At 45.2% G+C, this 20,453-nt stretch overlaps 3 protein-coding genes across 5 annotated transcripts; 1 reads left to right on the top strand and 2 right to left on the bottom strand.

Moving 5' to 3' along the window:
- Positions 1 to 20: 20 nt before the first annotated feature.
- Positions 21 to 7,164, bottom strand: LOC105537402 (chromosome unknown open reading frame, human C11orf52). The gene is made up of 4 exons (XM_011976983.1): positions 7,037 to 7,164; positions 2,533 to 2,570; positions 1,169 to 1,230; positions 21 to 931 (listed from the first exon to the last, which is right to left on the bottom strand). The coding sequence occupies exons 1-4, from the start codon at positions 7,066 to 7,068 to the stop codon at positions 692 to 694; spliced, it is 372 nt and encodes a 123-aa protein (XP_011832373.1). The 5' UTR covers positions 7,069 to 7,164; the 3' UTR covers positions 21 to 691.
- CRYAB (crystallin, alpha B) lies at positions 3,171 to 17,430 on the top strand. 3 transcript variants are annotated; one of them, XM_011976987.1, is made up of 4 exons: positions 3,171 to 3,190; positions 14,135 to 14,533; positions 15,610 to 15,732; positions 17,086 to 17,430. In XM_011976987.1, exons 2-4 carry the CDS (start codon positions 14,333 to 14,335, stop codon positions 17,287 to 17,289), a joined length of 528 nt encoding a protein of 175 aa, XP_011832377.1. In that variant the 5' UTR covers positions 3,171 to 3,190; positions 14,135 to 14,332; the 3' UTR covers positions 17,290 to 17,430. The 3 variants fall into 3 exon arrangements, with proteins under 3 accessions (XP_011832377.1, XP_011832375.1, XP_011832376.1); XM_011976985.1 differs by lacking the exon at positions 3,171 to 3,190 and adding an exon at positions 12,598 to 12,952; XM_011976986.1 differs by lacking the exon at positions 3,171 to 3,190 and adding an exon at positions 12,845 to 12,918.
- Positions 11,976 to 13,815, bottom strand: HSPB2 (heat shock 27kDa protein 2). The gene is made up of 2 exons (XM_011976984.1): positions 13,134 to 13,815; positions 11,976 to 12,628 (listed from the first exon to the last, which is right to left on the bottom strand). Exons 1-2 carry the CDS (start codon positions 13,225 to 13,227, stop codon positions 12,174 to 12,176), a joined length of 549 nt encoding a protein of 182 aa, XP_011832374.1. The 5' UTR covers positions 13,228 to 13,815; the 3' UTR covers positions 11,976 to 12,173.
- Positions 17,431 to 20,453: the final 3,023 nt, after the last annotated feature.

Below are 20,453 nucleotides of genomic sequence, written 5' to 3'. Positions count from 1 at the left end.
CCCAGAAAACACGCCAGGCATGTTTCTCAGGCCATTTATTGATCCTAGCGGCCCCGCACCTGCGAGAGCCAACAGTCCCTCCGAGGGAAGTTTCCCGGCCTCGCTGTGCTGTCGGTTATCAGTGTCTTGAGGTCCTGTAGGCCCATGGTTGGAGAGCGCTTCCTCCACGCCTCAGCCCCCTTCCCCCATTTGTCTGTTAAGGTCTGGAACCTGACTCAGCCCAAGCCAGCCCTGGTGTCTGAATGTAAAAGCTCAGAATGCTTTTCCAGAGCACCTCCCCTTCAGCTTTGGAGTTTAAGGTGTGTGAAAAAGGATACCATTAATTAAAGTCCGACAAGATCAGCTCACGTGCTTATAGGCTAACTTTTAACCTGCTCTTTCTGCACTTTTCAAGAGCAGGAGCAACAATGGTGAGGTCGAAGACCTACCTCCCTGCACACTCCACCTAACCTCATGTGGCTAGCTAAGTTTAGCTATCCATTCATAGCTAAACCAACTATAACTCCAACCTAACAGTGGCAAGTAAGAGGCCAGGGGAGAAACTGGGACGCTCACAATTCCAGGGGCTTTGGAGTTCTTTAAGCTTAAAACGTGGCCAACATCCCTGGGTTGCCACCCAGTTCCCCAAAGCTGTAGATTCTCCCCCACAGGAGTAGTGGTTAACGATGGACTGGGCCTTCCTCCCCAAGGCTCACACCAGGGTCCCGTTCTTGCTGTCATAGCGAGGTGTGGCCTGGGGGAAGCGAAGGGTTGCATACTCTGTAGCATCTTCTAAATGCACTTGTTTCGCTTCCCAGGAATGGGGACGGCTGCACACTTGAATGTCAGCATAATGTAAGTTGCTGTCTTCCCACATGAGGCCTGGACTCCTCTCTTGAGACCCTTGCTGCTGTAACACCCGCTCATACGTGTGTCCTGTTGTTTCATGGCCCTGCGAGGAATGGATAGCATTAAGGGAGATTCATGGCTTGGTTTTGCCCCTCACCTCCAATGCAGGGGCAGGTCGACTGATGTCCCTTCACTTTGCTCCTTTGAGGGGCAGAGGAGGACAGACAGAGCCAGCAAATTCTACAGGTGACTGAAATGTGTCTGTTGCAGGGCAAAAGAGCTGGCTACTGGGATCCCATGTCCGAGCAGCCCCGGAGAGGGGACAGAGGCCTGTCATTACCTTTGGGCCATTCTGCTGCAGCTGTCGTGGCTGTGGCTTCAGTGTCCGTCTTGCTTGGCTTCCTGAGGGGAAGAAATCCAACTTAAATTCATTCTCTCTTCCCTGTCTCTGTTGAGACTGCCTTTTCAACTCACTATTAAACTATCACGGCAGGCTTCCGTCTAATCTCCCTGCCTCCATTCTCACTTCTTTCATGTCTACTAGTCCTAAATCCAAACTCCTTAGCAGGGTTTACAATCTGGCCCCTTCACAATCTGGCCATATTATCTTCCATCCTCATTTTTCACTAGCCCCTAACACAGTTCAACATGAGAACCCATTATGTGCCAGGCTCTGTGCCATGTTCTGGTGGTAGAAGGATGAGTAAGCTGTTTCCTCTACCTCAGGGGGCTTACAGCCTGCTAGGAAAGACAAATAAATAAAAATAAGTAAACAGACTTACAATGCAAGATGGTAAGTGCTTAGCTACACCAATCAGTCACTTTGAATCAAGTCAGTCTCTCTTTTCTTTTTTTTTCATGAGCTGATTTATCTGCCTAAAACACCGTCTTCTCCCTCCTCTGCTGACTTATGAACTTTGCTTTTATTTATTTATTTAGAGACAGAGTCTCGCTCTGTTGCCTAGGCTGGAGTGCAGTGGCATGATCTCGACTCACTGCAACCTCCACCTCCCGGGTTCAAGCAATTCTCGTGCCTCGGCCTCCCAAGTAGCTGGTACTACAGGCACACACCACCATGCCCCACTAATTTTTCTCTTTTTAGTAGAGATGGGATTTCACCATGTTGGCCAGGCTGGTCCCAAACTCCTGACCTAAAGTGATCTGCCCCCCTTGGCCTCCCAAAGTGCTGGGATTACAGACGTTGAGCTAGTATGCCCAGCCCTTTGCTATTATTTCTTTGACGTTTTGACATCAGTGTCTTCTCTCATTCTCCCACAGCATGAGTGCACATCGGTTATAGCACCAGTAGATGATATTACAACTGTTTGTTTATATGAATTTATCTCTTAAATTTGATTTTCAGCTCTTCCAGAGCTGAGATCGTGTGTCTTTCCTCTTGTGCCTCTCTGCCTCCTTGGGACCCACACAGGTCCTCACATACAGTATAAGTGCTGAGTAAGTATTTGCTAGATGAATGAAAGAATGAGCAACCAACCCTGCCACTCTGAAATAATGGAAAGAATAAGATTCAGAGGTTCAGAGCTAGTCTTCAACGCAGCAACCTGGATTCTCTTTTCTCTTTGGTGTGCTGTCTCCCTTTATCCCTTCATTCCTTTTCTACCCTTCTGCCCTTTCCAAAGATGGCAGTTCTATTGCCTTCTCTAATTTGCCTCCCCCAGATTCTTCCCCCAGCCCCAAAGTTACCTGTTTTCTTTTTCTTCTGGAAAGTTGATGGGCAGCTCCTGTGATAAGAAAAACAGATCACCCATGTGCAAGAAGCCCTGGCCTCTGCCCTCCCTCCATCATCATTTGCTCTGTGGTCTCCTTAACATTCTGATGACCTTCCCCTACCTCCCTCTAACAAAGATTCACCCTGAGCCAGGTTCAAAGCATTAGTCAAGGGTACCACACCTCTCCCACATGGATGGTTCTGGAAGGTGGAGTAGTACAACTGACATAACCAGACCCAAAATACAGCCTCAGGCAACCAGGCACTACATGCCAGGGATGTATCTGGCTTGAGAGCTATTCTGGGATTGTCTAACAGGCTAATTCCCAGCAGAGGGTGAGGGAAACCTGCCAAATGATGGAATATTCTTGGATCCAGAGACCCTCTTGCCTCTTCTTCAGTGCTTTTTTTTTTTCCTGGGGTCTTTGCCAATCTGGGACTTTTATTCTGGGAGCCCTGGAAGCTGCCACAACCAGGGCTAACTAATTACAACCCCTTAGGGCCCTTTCTTAACAAGTGACCTCCCTCCCTGCTTCCTTGTCCTTGTTTTTAATTAACAGAGAAAGTGAGAGATGTTTAACCTTTAGCATCCTTTAGAGAACTTTGTCTACAGAACAGGGAGCACTGAATTTGGTGAGTGACTCAGCTATCCTGCCCTCACTGTAGGGCAGACCTCTTATATTTATTTCTGAGCCCCTAGGGTCCCCAGTGGCGCCCGTGTGTCTACGTGATTGTTAACTGTTTGATGCCAGAGAGACAACACTGTCTGAGGAAATAGGCTAAATAGTTTGGGGCTTACTTCGGATTCTTTTTCTTGCTTTCTTGCTAGTATATTTCCAACTCTTGCCAGAGCCAACCCTGTTTGTCTGTCTGATCTCTCATGTCCTGGGAAGTTTCCTTCTTTGCTAATTGGAGAGGGTGAGAGAGAGAAGACTGACGTCCAAATCATGAGGACTACTGTGGGGAAAAAAGTCAGGATTTTTCCACACACATTTGACAAAGTTTTCTGTTTTGATGTGACTTTTGGTTTTGCTACAGCTTGCTCAGTTGACAGCAGTTGAGTCTCCAGCCAAACTCTACAGGTGGTTCAGAAGAAAAACGACTTCTGTGTTTTTCTACTTCTTCTGCCACTTCAGCTCTTGCTTTATGTTACCGCTGCTCAGTCAGCCTTATCCTAAGAACGAGATAATCTTCTAATTCTTTACCACTTGTTACTACTCTTTACCTACTTATTTTTATTTAAATGGATAGAGAAAATATTAATCCTAAAATACATAGACTAGGGCTATCCAATGTTAGTGAACAGAGCCTCTTCTCAAGTTAGATATTGTGCAATGCTGGGACACAACCCAAATGGAGTGAATATTCATTTAGATTCACAGGTGATGAGATTTTATTTTTAGATTTAAGGATACTAAGTGGGCACTCTTCTACAGTAGTAATAGGAATAAAAATTTGTGCAATCCTCCTAGAATGCAACTGGCAATAAGTATAAAAAGCCTTAAACATAAATGTGTATGCCCTCTGATGTAGCAATTCCATATCCTAAGAAATAATTCTACATGTACAAATATGGATATTCATTATAATATTATTTAAATTGCAAAAAATAGGAAATACTCTGAAGGTCCATGATTTGGTAACTGACTAAATAAATGGCATATCCAATTAATGGAATATATGTAGCCATGTCATAAAGAATGTTGGAAGGACCCGAACATCATGGAAAATTTTACTCTTTATTAAGTTAGTAAAAAGATATGTTTTGGAATAAAAACTGTGCACATTTAAAAAATATATGGAAATACACTAAAATGTTCCCATCATCTCTGGGTGCTTATGTTTATGGCTGCTTTTTATTTTCTGCTCTTTGCAGAAGTTAAATTTTCTGCAATGAATGATTATTACCTTTGTAATCAGAAACAATAACAACAAAGAATATTTTAAAATAAAAATATCTTCAATTGCGATAATATCTTTAAGCCTCTGGAGGTTTATTGAGATAACAAAAAATAGAGAACAAAGTTTTATTCAATCCTACTAGTATTTTAAGAGGAAAAAAAGATTTTGGTTGGACTGTTTGGTATAGTGTCTCTAGAATGGGCTCTGGAGTCAGACTGATGAGGTCAGACTAGCTGTGAGACCTTCAGCAAATTTTTAACCTCTCTGGGCTTCTGTTTTCTTATTAATAAAATGAGTATGATAGGCCGGGTGAGGTGGCTCACGCCTGTAATGCCAACACTTTGGGAAACCAAGGCGAGCGATCATTTGAGGTCAGGAGTTCAAGACCAGCCTGGCCAACAGGTGAAACCCCGTCTGTACTAAAAATACAAAAATTAGCTGGGCGTGGTGGCGCGCCTGTAATCCCAGCTACTAGGGAGACTGAGGCACAAGAATCGCTTAAACCTGGGAGGCTAAGGTTGCAGTGAGCCAAGACTGTGTCACTGCACCCCAGACTGGGCGATAAAGCTAGACTCTGTTTCAAAAAAAAAAAAACATGAGTGTGATAATAGAATTCAGACCTCATGGTATTATTGTAAGGATTAAATAAAACAGGAAATATATAATACTTAGCATGGTTTCTAGCATATAATAAGCATCAGTAAAAGTTGACCACTAATGACTATCACCATCAGTAATGAAAAAAGAATACCAACACTTGGGAAGAGACAGAATAAAAGAAGCTGTTACATCCCCTTCTCTGGAAGCTTTTCTGTGCTTCTGGATGTCCTGTGTCTATAAGGCATCTCAGAGTTTAAAGGGTGCTTTATTTTGTCAATCCTGACATTCCAGGAAACATATATTTTTGTTCCCATTTTACAGATGGGTCAACTAATGCCCTTTTTTACTAACTTAATAAAGAGTAAAATTTTCCATGATGTTAGGTGTTCTTCCAACATTCTTTATGAAGTGGCTACATATTTTCCATTAATTGGATATGCCATGTATTTAGACAGTTACCAAATGTTGGACCTTCAGGGTATTTCTTACTCAACAAGGCAGGGACCAAATGTCCTTTTATTACTATGTCTTCTGTGTCTATCACTGTGCCTGTAGTACATGTCCAATAAACATTGTTTAATAAATGAATGGATAAATGAATGAGTAGTAGGGCACGACTTGAATCCAACGTACTACTACAAAACCTATGTGTTTTCCAATGCACTTCACTTGTCTATCTAAATATAATGATGCTTTATTTATAGCATGACATTCTCAAGATCTGCCCCAAGCATGGAAGGCAGTAGACAGGATAAAACCAGGACCAGGAATTTATGGCATGGCAGTGATGAAAATTCTGGGAAAGAACAGTAACAGGGCCACTGATAATTTATTACGAGGTTCTAACATACAGTATATCCTTTGCTCTTCAAAATAAGCCTGTGATCTACACAATGTAGGATGTATTATCTATATTTTATATATGAGGATGAATACAGAGAAATTAAGGGACTTATTACCTATGGTCACATAGTAAATAAGTGTGAAAGTCATACTCAGATATCCCATGGATATTCTTCTTTTTCCTACTTCTGCCCTTTTATTTTTATTTTCATTTTTGAGGCAGGGTCTCTCTGTCACCCAGACTGGAGAGCAGTGGTGTGATCATGGTTCATTGCAGCCTCGACCCCCAGGGCTCAGATGATCATCCTGCCTCAGCCTCCCAAGTACCTGAGATTACAAGCGTGCACCACCACACCTAGCTAATTTTTTTTTTTTTTTTTTTTTTTTTGAGACGGAGTCTCACTCTGTCGCCCAGGCTGGAGTGCTCCGCCTCCCGGGTTTACGCCATTCTCCGGCCTCAGCCTCCCGAGTAGTTGGGACTACAGGCGCCTGTCACCTCGCCCAGCTAGTTTTTTTGTATTTTTTAGTAGAGACGGAGTTTCACCGTGTTAGCCAGGATGGTCTCGATCTCCTGACCTCGTGATCCGCCCATCTCGGCCTCCCAAAGTGCTGGGATTACAGGCTTGAGCCATCGCGCCCGGCCTAATTTTTTTTTTTAGACGGAGTTTTGCTCTCATTTCCCAGGCTGGAGTGCAGTGGTGTGATCTTAGCTCACTGCAATCTCTGCCTCCTGGGTTCAAGCGATTCTCCTGCCTCAGCCTCCCGAGTAGCTGGAATTACAGGCATGTGCCACCATGCCCGGCTAATTTTTTTTTTGTATTTTTAGTAGAGACAGAGTTTCTCCATGTTGGTCAGGCTGGTCTCAAACTCCTGGCCTCAGGTGATCTGCCTGCCTTGGCCTCCCAAAGTGCTGGGATTACAGGCGTGAGCCACCGCGCCCCGGCCACTTGGCTCTGTTTTCTAAGGTCTCCTGAAAGGAGGTGCGGCTCTGGTGTTGGAACAAGGAGGTACCAGGCAAAGGAAGGTGGCAGTGGGAGGCTGGCAGACAATTATCTCCAGGTGCTCTGATTTTCGGGGGGCTCTACATCCACCAATAGAGATAGATGTTCCCCTCTGCCCTTCCACCCTACTCACCAGCTTCCTCCGCAGCAGACCCGGTTTCCCATGGCGCGCTGTCTCCAAGGGAGCCCAGCTGTTTTTATGCATCAAGAGGCTTGTGCATTTCCGGGTTCCTGGTTGAGCTTTCCGCCGCAGCTCCCGGAGTCTGTGTCAGTGTCAGATTTCAACCTAGCAGGTTGGACTTTGGAAGCCACCTGCTGGAATGATTCCCAGGTGACTGTGTTCCCAGGCAAAGGATAGAACAACACACGGGCTCCAGGTGAGAGCTATCTCAACTTCAGGATTTGAAGCGTTTTTTGATGAAGCCATGAACTTGAGCTTCAAGCTTCAATAAAAAGAAACCTGAGATAGAAAAGGGCTCTCGGTTTCCTTAGGAAATGCTTCTCCATTACATCCCTCTGTCTTTGAAATATATCCTCTATAATAGATGAGTGCCTAATGTAATAGTTTGCTCAGCACCACTCTGGTTTAACTGAGTTTCACTTTCGTGGCAATTGGTACCAGTTTCTCATTATCTTTGTCCAGAATCTGGATTGGGATACTGAAGTCTGTTGGAAACTTAAGTTTGGGAAAATGAGTTCCTCAGATAGTCTCCCTAGATCTTTGAAATCTATGTGGGCAAATCACTTAACCTTTATAGGGTCTAAGTTTCCAGGGCTGTGAAATTAAAAAACTGAATCTAATCCCCTTTCTGGTATAAAATCAGATGATTCTATGATCGGGATGGCCTCAGCACTTCTTAACCACTCACTTCCCTATCCACAATTCAGAGCTACTGATTCTCCACTTACCCCTCAACTCTGCTTCTCCTTCCAGTAACGCAAAGTTTGACTCACCCCACACTCACCAGTTAGAAAATATGGGCTCTAGGAGAATCCATTGAAACCCATTATTCTTGTCTTCAGTTCTCTCACCCCATTGTTAGTGTTTTCCTCGGATGCCTGGTTATTTGTGTGTCCTTTAAGTGGATGTTCAGGGCCCACCACTCAGCTCTGCACTCCACAGAGAATACCCTAGACTTTGAACTCCTCTTATGAAACATGGGTAAGAGTGACAATCTTACAGGATTGTGGTGAAAAATAAAGCTGTAGTGCAGGGCCTGGCATATGGGACACGCTCAGTAAGAGTTAGGTATTGTTGTTGTTATTATTACAAAGCATATTATTTTCTTTCTTTCTTTAATTTTTAAAGAGGGTCTCAGTCTGTCACCCAGGCTGGAGTTGAGTGGCTAGCTCACTGCAACCTCAAACTCCTAGGCTCAAGAGATTCTCGCCCCTCAGCCTCTCGAGTAGCTGGGACTACAGGTTCACACCACTGTGGCCTAGCTAATTAAAAGAAAAAAAATTCTTTTTAGAGACAGGGCCTTTTTTTTTTTTTTTTTTTTAACTAATGTAAGATGGGGTCTTGTTATGTGGACCAGGCTGGTCTCGAACTCCTGGCCTCAAGCAATCCTCCCATCTCAGCCTCCCAAAGTTCTGGGATTACAGGTGTGAGGCACCACACCTGGCCAAGATAGGGTCTTGCTATGTTGCCCCTGCTGGTCATGAAGTTCTGGCCTCAAGTGACCCTCCTACCACGCCTGGTTCCCACATCTTAATTTCTTTTCTTGTGCCCTAATCATTGCACTATTTCATGGTCATGCTTCTTCCGTGCAATCCATTCTGTATTCTACTCTACCATTAACTGTATCCTTTTCATCCTGTTACCCACTCCTTCTCCTCCCAGTTCAAAAGCCATTAATGATTTCCTATCACCTACAGGATACCGTTCAAACTGCTTAGCCTAGCACTCAAAGCCCCCCATAATCTGGTTCCTTTTTAGCCACCCCTTCTGTAATGTTTTAAAAAGCACCTAAGCAGCTGGGTTTACACAGTGGCTTGGCTCATGCCTGTAATCCCACTGCTTTGGGAGACTGAGGCAAGAGGATCACTTGAGCCCAAGAGTTCAAAATCAGCCTGGGCAATATAGCAACAACCCATCATCTCTACAAAGTATAAAAACTGAAAAATTAGCCAGGTGTGGTGATGTGTGCCTGTAGTCCCAGCTACTCAGAAGGCAAGGTGGGAGGATTGAGCAAGAGAGGTTGAGGATACAGTGAGCTGTGATCACGCCACTGCACTTCAGCCTCTCCAAAATAAAGAAACAATCTCTAAAAAAAAAAAAAAAAAAGAAAAAAAAAGAAGAAGTAGAAGAAAAGAAAAGGAAATCACCTAAGGGATTTTTAGATGACCAGAAACTCCAAAGAAATCCATAGAGCAATAGAGCATTGTGGTAGCCAGAAAACCTGATATGCCTAAAACAGCATTAATAGAAGCCTGAAGTGATAAACAAGGATATTGATTATTCCACTGAAGTCTGTACCAGTCAATCCATGACTGGAATAACAGTTTTAGGCCTAGATGTTGAAATTCAAGTTACGTTATCAAAAGGCAGTATGTTCAAAATAAAGTTAATGGGTAATATGTGATGTGGAAAGTGCTATATGATATGGTTGAAGGAACAAGGCATGGCCAGGTGTCGTGGCTCACGCCTGTAACCCCAACATGTTGGGAGGCCGAGGTGGGCAGATTGCTTGAGGCCAGAAGTTCAAGACTAGCCTGGGCAACTTGGCGAAACCCAGTCTCTACAAAACAATACAAAAAATTAGCCCGGTGTTGTGGTGACAGGATTGCTTGAGCCAGGGAGGAGGAGGTTGCAGTGAGGGGAGATGACACCACTGCACACTCAGCCTGGGTGACAGAGAGAGACCTTGCCTCAAAAAAAAAAAAAAAAAAAAAAACACCTAGGCATGTTTAGCTGGGAAAGGGAAGCCTCAGGAAGACAGGATGGTTATCTTTAAATTTCGGAAGGATTTTCAAGTGAAAAAACCATTGCATTTGTTTGTCAGAGAAGTTACTGAAATGCAGATTTTGATTCAACAAAATCAAAGGAATTTATAATGGTTAAGTCAGTTAAGACCAAAAAGAAAATGGAGGGCCAGGTACAGTGGCTCATACCTGTAATCCCAGCACTGTGGCAGGCCAAGGCTAGAGGACTGCTTGAGTCCAGGAGTTCAAGACCAGCCTGGACAACAAAGCGAGATCTCGTCTCTAGAAAAAGTAAAAAATTAGCCAGGCGTGGTGGCACACACCTGTAGTCCCAGCTACTCAGGAGGCTGAGGCAGGAGGATTGCTTGAGCACGGGAGGTTGAGGCTGCAGTGAGCCATGAGGAGCACGGGAGGTTGAGGCTGCAGTGAGCTGCAGTGAGGCATGGCCACTGCACTCCAGCCTGAGCAACAGAATGAGACCCTATCTAAAAAAGAAAAGAAAGAACATGGAACAGGCTACCGTGGGAAGTTCTAAGTTGTCTGTCATTCAGAATGTCCCAGAATAAGTTGATTAATAACTTTAAAAGAATTTGAATGGAGTGGGGATTTGGACTAAATCAGAAGTTTTCAAATTTTTTATAGCTGAGAAACCCTTTCCCTTAAATAAAGCTCAGTTACAAAACATATCAATGTGAAGTTATTCTGGTTGAAGTCTAAGTGGAATCCTTTTCTTATTATTTTTCTTCTCAACTAGATTCCAGAAAGTTGACAATAAAAGCTAATAGTTTTTATATTTACAATATATATTCCCCATGGTGTATTACATGAGGTTTGATAAATATTTATTGAATGAATGAATGAACAATTAAATATATCAAATGTTATTTCTCTGGGGCATGCTTTCATTTTTAATAGACAGCAATCTTTCAACCAGAAGTTGAATTCCTCAAGTGAGTTCTGTTATCCTGGAGGTCCACAGATCCCTAAGAAGGATGTATGAATGGGTCTGAAGAGTTGTGGGAACCTATTCAAATTGTATTGCCAAATTTCGGAGCATATGTATTTTTCTGGTAAGAGCAGCTATAGCTTTTGTCAGATTTTCAGAAGGGTCTATAACTCCCAAAAGTTAAGAAACAACCACTTAATTTAATTCAATTTAATTTTTTTGAGGCAGGGTCTCACTGTGTCACCCAGGCTGGAGTGCAGTGGTGCAATCTCAGCTCACTGCAGCTTCAACCTCCCTAGCTCATCCTCCCACCTTAGCCTCCCAAGTAGCTGGGACTACAGGCATGCACCACCATGGCTGGCTAATTTTTATTTTTTTGTAAAGACAAAGGTTTCACTCTGTTGCCCAGACTGGTCTCTTACTCTTGGGCTCAAGTGATCCTCCTGCCTTGGCCTCCCAAAGTACTGGGATTACAGGTGTGAGTTGCTGCACCCAGCCAAGAAACAACTACTTTAATGGAAAAATTGTAGGTATCTACCACAGCCTAATAAAATATGTATTCGGAGGCAGGAAGGTCGTTTTGGACACCTCCCCCAAATCACCTAGCTGGATGTTCTCTTGATTGCAGAGAATAACTGAGGGGACAGACCCTCAGGCTTTCCTGAATACACCATACCCCCAGAGGACGGGAAGGTAATGGGGTTCCATGATCATTGGAGAGGCTTTGTGTCTGTGCCCCTGTGTATGCATACTCGGGCTCTCAAAATCAGTGACCATTTCAGTGGACAGACCTTAGTACATGAAAACAAAGTATTTACTCCAGGGCTTTAGGCAACTCTCATCAGCCAAAAACCATTTTCCCAGCCCCTACCAAAAACGGGCCAGACAGTCTGGAGACCCTTGTTTTTGTGTCTCTAATCACCAGCTCAGACAGTGCCCTCTGGGCTGTTTGGATGGCATATCCCTTTTCCCTCCCAGGATCACTCTCTCTTTTGTTGCATTGTGAGAAAATCACGGCTAGGAATTTGATCTGGAGCCAGAGTCAGCTTCCGGGTGTGATCTCAGTATCCAAGTGCGAGCTCAGGGTCCTATGACGTTAGGCACATCAAACTGAGGAACTTTTTGTCTAGCTGGCTGTGACCGCCTCCCTCCCTCCCCATCCCAGCTTCCCGGCCACAGAATAGGGAGCAGCACAAACAAGGCCCTGAGATTTGGGTTTATTCGGCTCCACCCAAAACTAAACCAAGGCTATGACACGTCCCATGGGACCAAACCATACATTGTAGACCATGCACCTTTCCTTTCCCCCAAGGACGCTGCTACCTCTGGAGTGGTGGGCAGCTGCCCATATCACCATGGGAGGTAGAGAGGGATTTGCTGGGTGCTGGGTCTGTGGCAATCAGGGCTCAACTATGGCTGCCTCCTCCTCTTCCTCTGGATCAGGAGGCGCAGGGAGCAGGGAGATGTAGACCTCATTGACCTCTGTGTCCAAATGTCGGCCACCCCGAGGCGCTTCCAGGTTTAAGATGCCATCGTGGGAGAGAGCAGCTCGGACCCGCCAGGGGTCGACATCAGCAGGCAGGACATAGGTGCGGCAGAACTCTCGGGACACGAAGCCGTGGCGGTCCAGGCGCTGGGGGTGCCGGGCAGACACCTCCAGCAGGTTATCCACAGTCCTCACAGTCACCTCGTCTGGGGTAAAGTGGCTCACATCCAGAAATGCCTGGAACTTGCCCTCACTGAGCCTAAGCTCGGAGGCCCCTGCCCTGCTGCCCTCCCCAGCTGGGGCGGCCCGAGGCCGGACATAGTAGCCATGGTAGAGTGTGGGGGTCAGGATCTCTTCTGGAAGGAGGCCTAAGGGGCAGAGAGAACGCAAGAGGCAGGATGAGGGAGGATGAGGCTGGCACAGGGGCGAAATGGGAAATCTGGAGAGGAGGGATTGGGAAGAGCAAGAGGGGAGTCAGGAGGAGTGGGGAACGGGAAGGAGGCCACACAGTAGCTAGGAGGAGAAGGCAGCTGGGAAGAGGGGAAAGAGAACGGAAAGGAAAGGGAGGAGGAGGAGGAGAAGCGGGGGGAGGAGGCACCAAATGGCCTGGGTTGATAGAAGGGGGACAAGGAGGCACACCCAGGCGGGCAAAGGGCAGGTATCAGCACTGCAAGCACCAAGTGTGTCTTGAGGTCAGCAGGAATGGGAAAGAGCTCTGCTTGGAGGGGATGAGAGGGAGTCTGGGGTGGGGGGTGGCTGGTCCCAGGAGATCAGTTAAGCCCAGAGTGGGGTGGAGGCCAGTAACGTTGGGAGGTCAGCCCAGAATTTCAGGGGGTGGGGGTGGGAGGCAAGGGGGTGGCGTCTGTGCCATACCTTCTCCGAAGCGCTGCTCACCCAGGCGGCTCGGGTTGGCAAATTCGTACTCAGCGGTGGCTGGGTGGGCATGTGGCACTGAGCGGCCCGACATGGCTGCAGATGCAGCGGGAGCCCTGGTCCGAGATGCAGCCCCAACAGGCGCAGCGCGACCCCTCCAGCTGCCCGGAGAGCCAGGGCTCGATAGGAGGTGGGGGCGGGGTCGACACCACCCAAAATAGTGCCGAGCCTCTGGGGGGGAGGGGCGGGGAGTGGGGGCCCTGAGTGAGAGCAACGAGGGTGTGACCAGCGCCGCCTGGACCCCTAGTCCCCTCCCCCGCACACTCTTCAGCTGTCGCAGGGGGCCTGAGAGGACAGCTGAGGGTCCTGGTTGGGAACGAGCTGAGAAGGGGGAGCTGGTGGTGCCTGGGGCATGAAGAGGCCTCGCTGAGACCCTCACAAACGGTTTGCACGTTTCCACACCTCATTTTCTCCTCCTTGGTGGCCGGCACTGTGCACCCAATTCCTAAAGCACTCCTGGATTTAATGTTCTGAGAGCCATATAGGATGAAAGATGCAAGAAATCTTTCTGCTCTTTTTTTCAGGGAGTGGGGTCTTTCTGCCCAGATGTCGGAGTCCTCTCCTAAACCCAGGTCAACCCAGGGCAGGAGGCAGATGGCTGGTACTGACATGTTGACCATCAGTGCTCTCTTCCAAGGACTCACAAAGAGTTAATGTCCCTGGGGCCCAGCCTAGGAAGATTCCAGTCCCTGCCCAGGCCCAAGATAGTTGCTGGCCTGATTCCCCTGGCATTCAGGACTGGAGAGGAGGAGGAGGAGGGGCACACTCCACCGCCTGCCCCCCCACCCGCCCGCGTGCCTGCTTGGGATTCCTGACTCTGTACCAGCTTCAGAGAACTGGGGTGGGGGTGGGTGCCACTGGGTGTGTACAGAAAGCTAGTGAAACAAGACCATGACAAGTCACTGGCCGGCTCAGACGTGTTTGTGTTTCTCTTTTCTTAGCTCAGTGAGTACTGGGTATGTGTCACACTGCCAAATCCCCGATCACAAGTCTCCATGAACCGGCGGTGAGCTAGGATAATAAAACCCCTGACATCACCATTCCAGAAGCTTCACAAGACTGCATATATAAGGGGCTGGCTGTAGCTGCAGCTGAAGGAGCTGACCAGCCAGCTGACCCCCCACACTCACCTAGCCACCATGGACATCGCCATCCACCACCCCTGGATCCGCCGCCCCTTCTTTCCTTTCCACTCCCCCAGCCGCCTCTTTGACCAGTTCTTCGGAGAGCACCTGTTGGAGTCTGATCTTTTCCCGACGTCTACTTCCCTGAGCCCCTTCTACCTTCGGCCACCCTCCTTCCTGCGGGCACCCAGCTGGTTTGACACTGGACTCTCAGAGGTGAGTCTCCCCACTGATAGAATGGGAGAGTCCTTACTGGAACCTCCTGTAAACTTCTCCATCCATTTTCCTCTCCTTTCCTGCCTAAACCATTTTAGGCACATGTGTATCCAAATGTGAAGAAAAATGAGGAGGTTGCTAGTGCCTCCCTCCCCCGTCACCTGTTTCTACTTGATGGTCCTCTGTATCCCATTTATTACATTTTTTCATGCACTGTCAAGTTCATCCTCCATCCCCTAACTTCTCTGCAGGGTACCCCTTTCTGGTTTGGTTCATAACAATCTGCAGGGAAAGAGCTGCCTTCAAACTCCTTTGCTCATCTCTTCTAACACCATGGACTCTTGACCAATTTTACCATCTCAGGTGTCAGAGCCAGGAGCGAGCCCTGCCTCATCCTGAGCTGTTCACCCTCATGGGCATTTTCTGCCTTTTTATTCCCTCTTCTGTGATTTTCTGGGTTTCTCAGGGCTGTGACAGGGCATTGGCCTGGGTCCAACCAAGCCTTATGAGGAAACAATATAGGGACCCCCACTCGTCCTAAGAGGGTGAGAGAACAGGGTGAACATATAAGGTTGACAGAAGCTGTCACAGATAACACTCTGGTTTAAAAATATTCGAGTGTGAGTAAACAGGAGATGAGTGGGCAAGGGCTTTGGAAGGACAAGCAGGACCAGCAGAACATTCCAGATTGGGTGGGTGGAAAACTGGCAAAGAGACCTGAGCCAGAAGAAGAGGCCTTTGTCTCACAGACAAACCACAAAGCCAGGCATTGGAGCCAGAGAGGCAGCAGATGCCAGGCCTGCACCCATCCTTGCGACTCGTCCCCTGGGTGATCTGTCTTCTTCTCTGTCCCTGTAAATAAAGTTTGGGTCTGATCACCATGAGCCTTAGGTATCACTGTGGTGGCTCCCTGAAGCAGAGAGCCACATTTATTTAAAAAGGGGATATTTTAAAGCAGAAAAGAGAAGGATGAATTACCTGGACAGAAAGCAACTCTGCAGAACAAGACAACACCAGTATAATGAGTACTTTCGCCATCTTTCTCCCGTCCCATTCCCTTACCTTGCTATTTCTAGATGCGCCTGGAGAAGGACAGGTTCTCTGTCAACCTGGATGTGAAGCACTTCTCCCCAGAGGAACTCAAAGTTAAGGTGTTGGGAGATGTGATTGAGGTGCATGGCAAACATGAAGAGCGCCAGGTATGTAGCTTGGTTTTTTGTTTTTGTTTTCTGCTCATTCATTCGGTGTATACTGTAATAGTCCAGGTAGTGCTATCAGCTTTGGAGGCTGGCTACATTCCAGTCCCAAGCTATAATAGTCTAGATCAGGGGTTACAAATCAATGTCTAGAAGACTAAGTTAGAGATAGACCTATTGCTGTTGTTACTGTTGTTATGGCCAGAGATGTGGTCTTTGTTTGATTTGATCGCCTTAGATGGGATGATGGGATGTTGATGCCCCATCTTAGCCAGAGGTTCTGAATCTTGGCCACATTAGAATCACCAGGGGAACTTTCAAAAAACCTAATGCTCAGGCATACTCCAGACCAATTAAATCAGAATTTTTAGGGGTGGGACCCAGGGCATCAACATTTTTTAAGGTAATTCTAATCTACAGTCAAGGTTGAGGACCACTGATTTAGGTATAGGGCTGTCAGACACCTAGTTGCTTTGCATAATTACATTAACTACAGGTACCCTAAAGGCACTTGAGTTGTGAATTCTCTGTTAGCTGTGCAAGAATCCATGTCTCTTCTTTAGCCCATCTTAATGCTGAACTACTTGGTTTGTCTAAATTTCAGAGCTGTGCTCAGTCTTTAATCCCCTGTAGCCCATGCGGAAATCAGTTAATGAGAGCCTGTTTGGCTACATGCTTGAGAGTCAGCAGGCATACGGGTTAAGGTCATCTACTCTTTGGGGGAATTCTGACGAATCGAACAGCTTCTCATGACTTTGTAAGAGAGCTTTAAAATTCCTTCTCACCAATTAACGATAGCTTAGCGATAGCTCAGAACCTGTGCGTCAACCAGTACAGTTTGTCCTTAGTAATGTCCTCAGGCTGTTTCAATTCTGCTCATATGATTTAGGTTTGGGTCATAGTCTCCTTGGATGGAGTCTTTTTTTTTTTTTTTTTTTTTTTTTTCCCCCAGCAGCAGTCCTATTGTTCTGGAACCTTCTGGGACATTCCTGAAGAGTCAGGACAATTTCAGGGCTTCCTCAGGAACTCAGATTCTAAATGAGATTCCAAATTCTGTAGGCCCAGTCAACATTATCTAAACCTTTGGGAAATACCCCTAAACATATCTATGCCTCAGGGTTTGAAAAGCAATGAAGTGTTGTACTGTTTCAGACTTCTCAGATTCTCACTGGTAGGAGTGACTACCTAGGTAACTTCATCTTAGCCGCAACCCTGAAACAAAGCACTGTTTATTTTTCCTATGTTGTCATGGCATTTGGTCTCACCTAAGGGGAAATCAGGATGCCTGAGTTCTGGGCAGGTGATAGTAGTTCATATTCTTATCTCTCTGCCTCTTTCCTCATTCTTTTGGGTTAGGATGAACATGGTTTCATCTCCAGGGAGTTCCACAGGAAATACCGGGTCCCAGCTGATGTGGACCCTCTCACCATTACTTCATCCCTGTCATCTGATGGGGTCCTCACTGTGAATGGACCAAGGAAACAGGTCTCTGGCCCTGAGCGCACCATTCCCATCACCCGTGAAGAGAAGCCTGCTGTCACCGCAGCCCCCAAGAAATAGATGCCCTTTCTTGAATTGCATTTTTTAAAACAAGAAAGTTTCCCCGCCAGTGAATGAAAGTCTTGTGACTAGTGCTGAAGCTTATTAATGCTAAGGGCAGGCCCAAATTATCAAGCTAATAAAATATCATTCAGCAACAGATAACTGTCTTGTGTTTGAATATTCCACACACTTTTAAATAAATGTACGGATACCACAGATCTATTTATGATTGCATTATGATTTAGAGGGCTCCAAGGATTTTAGAGTCAGAATGACTGGCTCCACCATTTACTAATGATATAAATTTAGGCAAGTTGCTTAACCTTTCTGGTCTTCAGGTTTTCCATTTATAACATGGGTTACTGAGTTGTACAGAGCTATTATAGGAAGTAAATTAAGGAGAAGAAGCAGGAAAAGCCCCTGGCAGAGTTCAAGGAATATTAGTTACTCTGTCTCTGCCCTCTTTGATTTTAGCCCTCAGTTTAAAGGACTGGAACACATCTGAATGAACTCTGGATAATGCTACATAAAAGGCCTTACTGCATCTCTAAAATTAATTACATCATCAGGGAAGACATGGTGACCCTAATATTGTTTGACGTTTTCCTATTGATAAGTATTGCCTTAAGCTGATTTACAAGGGCAATAAGCAGGACTTGGATGATTATCACCTAACAAGCTCTGAGGTATAGGCTAAATCAGTGGCCCCCAACCTTTTTGGCAGCAGGGACTGGTTTTGTGGAAGACAATTTTTTCCGTGGCCCCGGGGGAGCAGGGGATGGTTTCGGGATGATTCAAGCATTAGATTCTCATAAGGAGTACACAAGCTAGATCTCTCACATGTGCAGTTCACAATAGGATTCATGCTTATATGAGAATGTAATGCCACCACTGATCTGACAGGAGGAGGAGCTCAGCTTCACTCACCTCCTACTGAGCAGCCTATTTCCTAATAGGCCACAGGCCAGTACCAGTCCATGGCCTAGGGGTTGGGGACCCCTGGTCTAAATTATCGAGCAAACACCTACTAACCTAAGGCCAGGAAATATCCAATTCAATGACCTACCACATAATAGTTAAGTTTTAGAATTACAATTAATAACCAATCAATAAGTGGTTCTATTATTTAGCTTAAAGATATACCACTATGCAAAAAAATCCCCCCCAAAAGAAAAAACAACCCTCCATTTCATTTCTGTGGGTCTGGACAAAACTTCTGATTCACTTGATAAACAGGACTGCTGTAGGTGATCTGGTATAAATGTTTATTGACAACTTTTATTTTTTCTTCAGCAGCTTCCAGCTAATTTCTGATTTCTTGCAAAATCAGAAATCAGTCAGTTTGGGGACTGACCAGGGTTTTGAAATATTCTACATGAAACAATTGCCTACATTTTTTTTATGACATAGAGGGGAACAACACACACTGGGGCCTATCGGAGGATGGAAGGTGAGAGAAGGGTGAGAATCAGGAAAAATACCTAATGGATACTAGGCTTAATACCTGGGTTATGAAATAATCTTTATAACAAACCCCCATGACACACATTTACCTATGTAACAAAATAAAGGAAAAAAAAAGATCACAATGAGATACCATTGCGCCTCTATTAGAATGACTAAAATGAAAAATTGACTATACCAAGTAAAACAAAAAATATAAATAAATAAATTGGAAACTTAAAAATAAAAAAATTTAATGATGCAGGGGTATGGAGCTAGGACAACATAAATTGCAAATCTATACAGGTTCAAAAATGCTTTCTCTTAAAAAACAACTTCCTAATAGTCTGAAATACTGTGATCTAGCCAGAAGTTTACAGCTAATTTTTGTGGCTGTGTAGCAGACACTGTTGGCTGCCTAACCAACAGCTATTTACCATCTTCAGCCTTGCCAACATTACCCCAGATTGGTTTAGGTATACATCATATTCTTCCTAGCCATGTGCTTCAGAGAACTGCACTCAAGCTCCAGCCAAAGGAGGTCTATCTTGACTAGTCCAAATCAAGCAGGGAAATCCTCTTCTTGATTTTCAATATTATTTTTGAAAGGCCTGTGACTCAATTATGGCAAATGAGGCAGGAGGGAAGTCTGTTGGAGATGCTTCTAGAAAAAGTTTCTAAACTAAGAAAAGGTTTTTAAAAAGATTCAGAGAGAAAGAGAGAGAGATTTTTTTTTTCCTTGCTCTGGATGTCGGAGCATGAGAATGTGATGCCTGGATTACTGTAGCCGTTTTGAAAACGTGGAACGGGCATCCATGATATGCTGAGCACAAAGACAATAATCTCAGGTCCTTAATGGGTCAATGAACTGCTGAATTAGCCAACTCTAGAGTTTCCCTACTTCAGGCTGTTTGATTATGTCTTGTTTTTGTTAATAATCTGTTTTGACGTGGGTTTTCTGTTACTCCTAGGCAAAAACATCTGACATTATCAAGGCTGAATTAGATAGTGTAACATAACTGAATGCCTGGAAGCCATGTGTCAATTTTAATCATTTTAGTGAATTATCAGTATATTTCCCAAGCAAAGATGGACTTGGTTTTAAATAAATCACAACTTTGACTATTATATAATGATATTTGTTTCAAAAATGTGCAGGGTCACATTTTTTTGTTTGTTGTTACCATAAGTGCCTAAGTTAGACTGGTTCTTTATTGTTATTCTTTTCTAGATCATACCCTTTGCTGTGGCTATTCACAGCTACAATATTAGTATAGGACTATTCTAGTACAGTATGTTTGAGAGTTTTTTGTTTTTTGTTTTTTGCTTTATAGCTAACTCATCCATGATTCTACTTCATTCCCTATATCTGAATTTATAGAAGTTTACTGAGACAATTCTAATTAGCATTTGTTTTGTCTTTTAATATTAGCTAATATTTATTGAGCACTATATTAGTCCATTCTCACATTGCTATAAAGAACTAGCTGAGACTGGGTAATTTATAAAGAAAAGAGGTTTAATCATTTCACAGTTCCACAGAAAGCATGGCTGGGGGGCCTCAGGAAACTTACAATCATGGTAGGAAGGCAAAGGGGAAGCAGGCACATCTTACATGGCTAGAGCAGGAGGAAGAGAGAGCAAAGGGGGAAGTGCTACACACTTTTAAACAACCAGGTCTCATGATAACTCACTATCATGAGAACAGCTATGCAGTCCACTCCCATCATCCAGTCACC

This window comes from Mandrillus leucophaeus, unplaced genomic scaffold (assembly GCF_000951045.1).
Source record: "Mandrillus leucophaeus isolate KB7577 unplaced genomic scaffold, Mleu.le_1.0 Scaffold172, whole genome shotgun sequence".
Lineage (NCBI taxonomy): Eukaryota > Metazoa > Chordata > Mammalia > Primates > Cercopithecidae > Mandrillus > Mandrillus leucophaeus.
The sequence above is the reverse complement of the archived record's forward strand: the minus strand, read 5'-3'. Positions and strand labels throughout refer to the sequence as shown.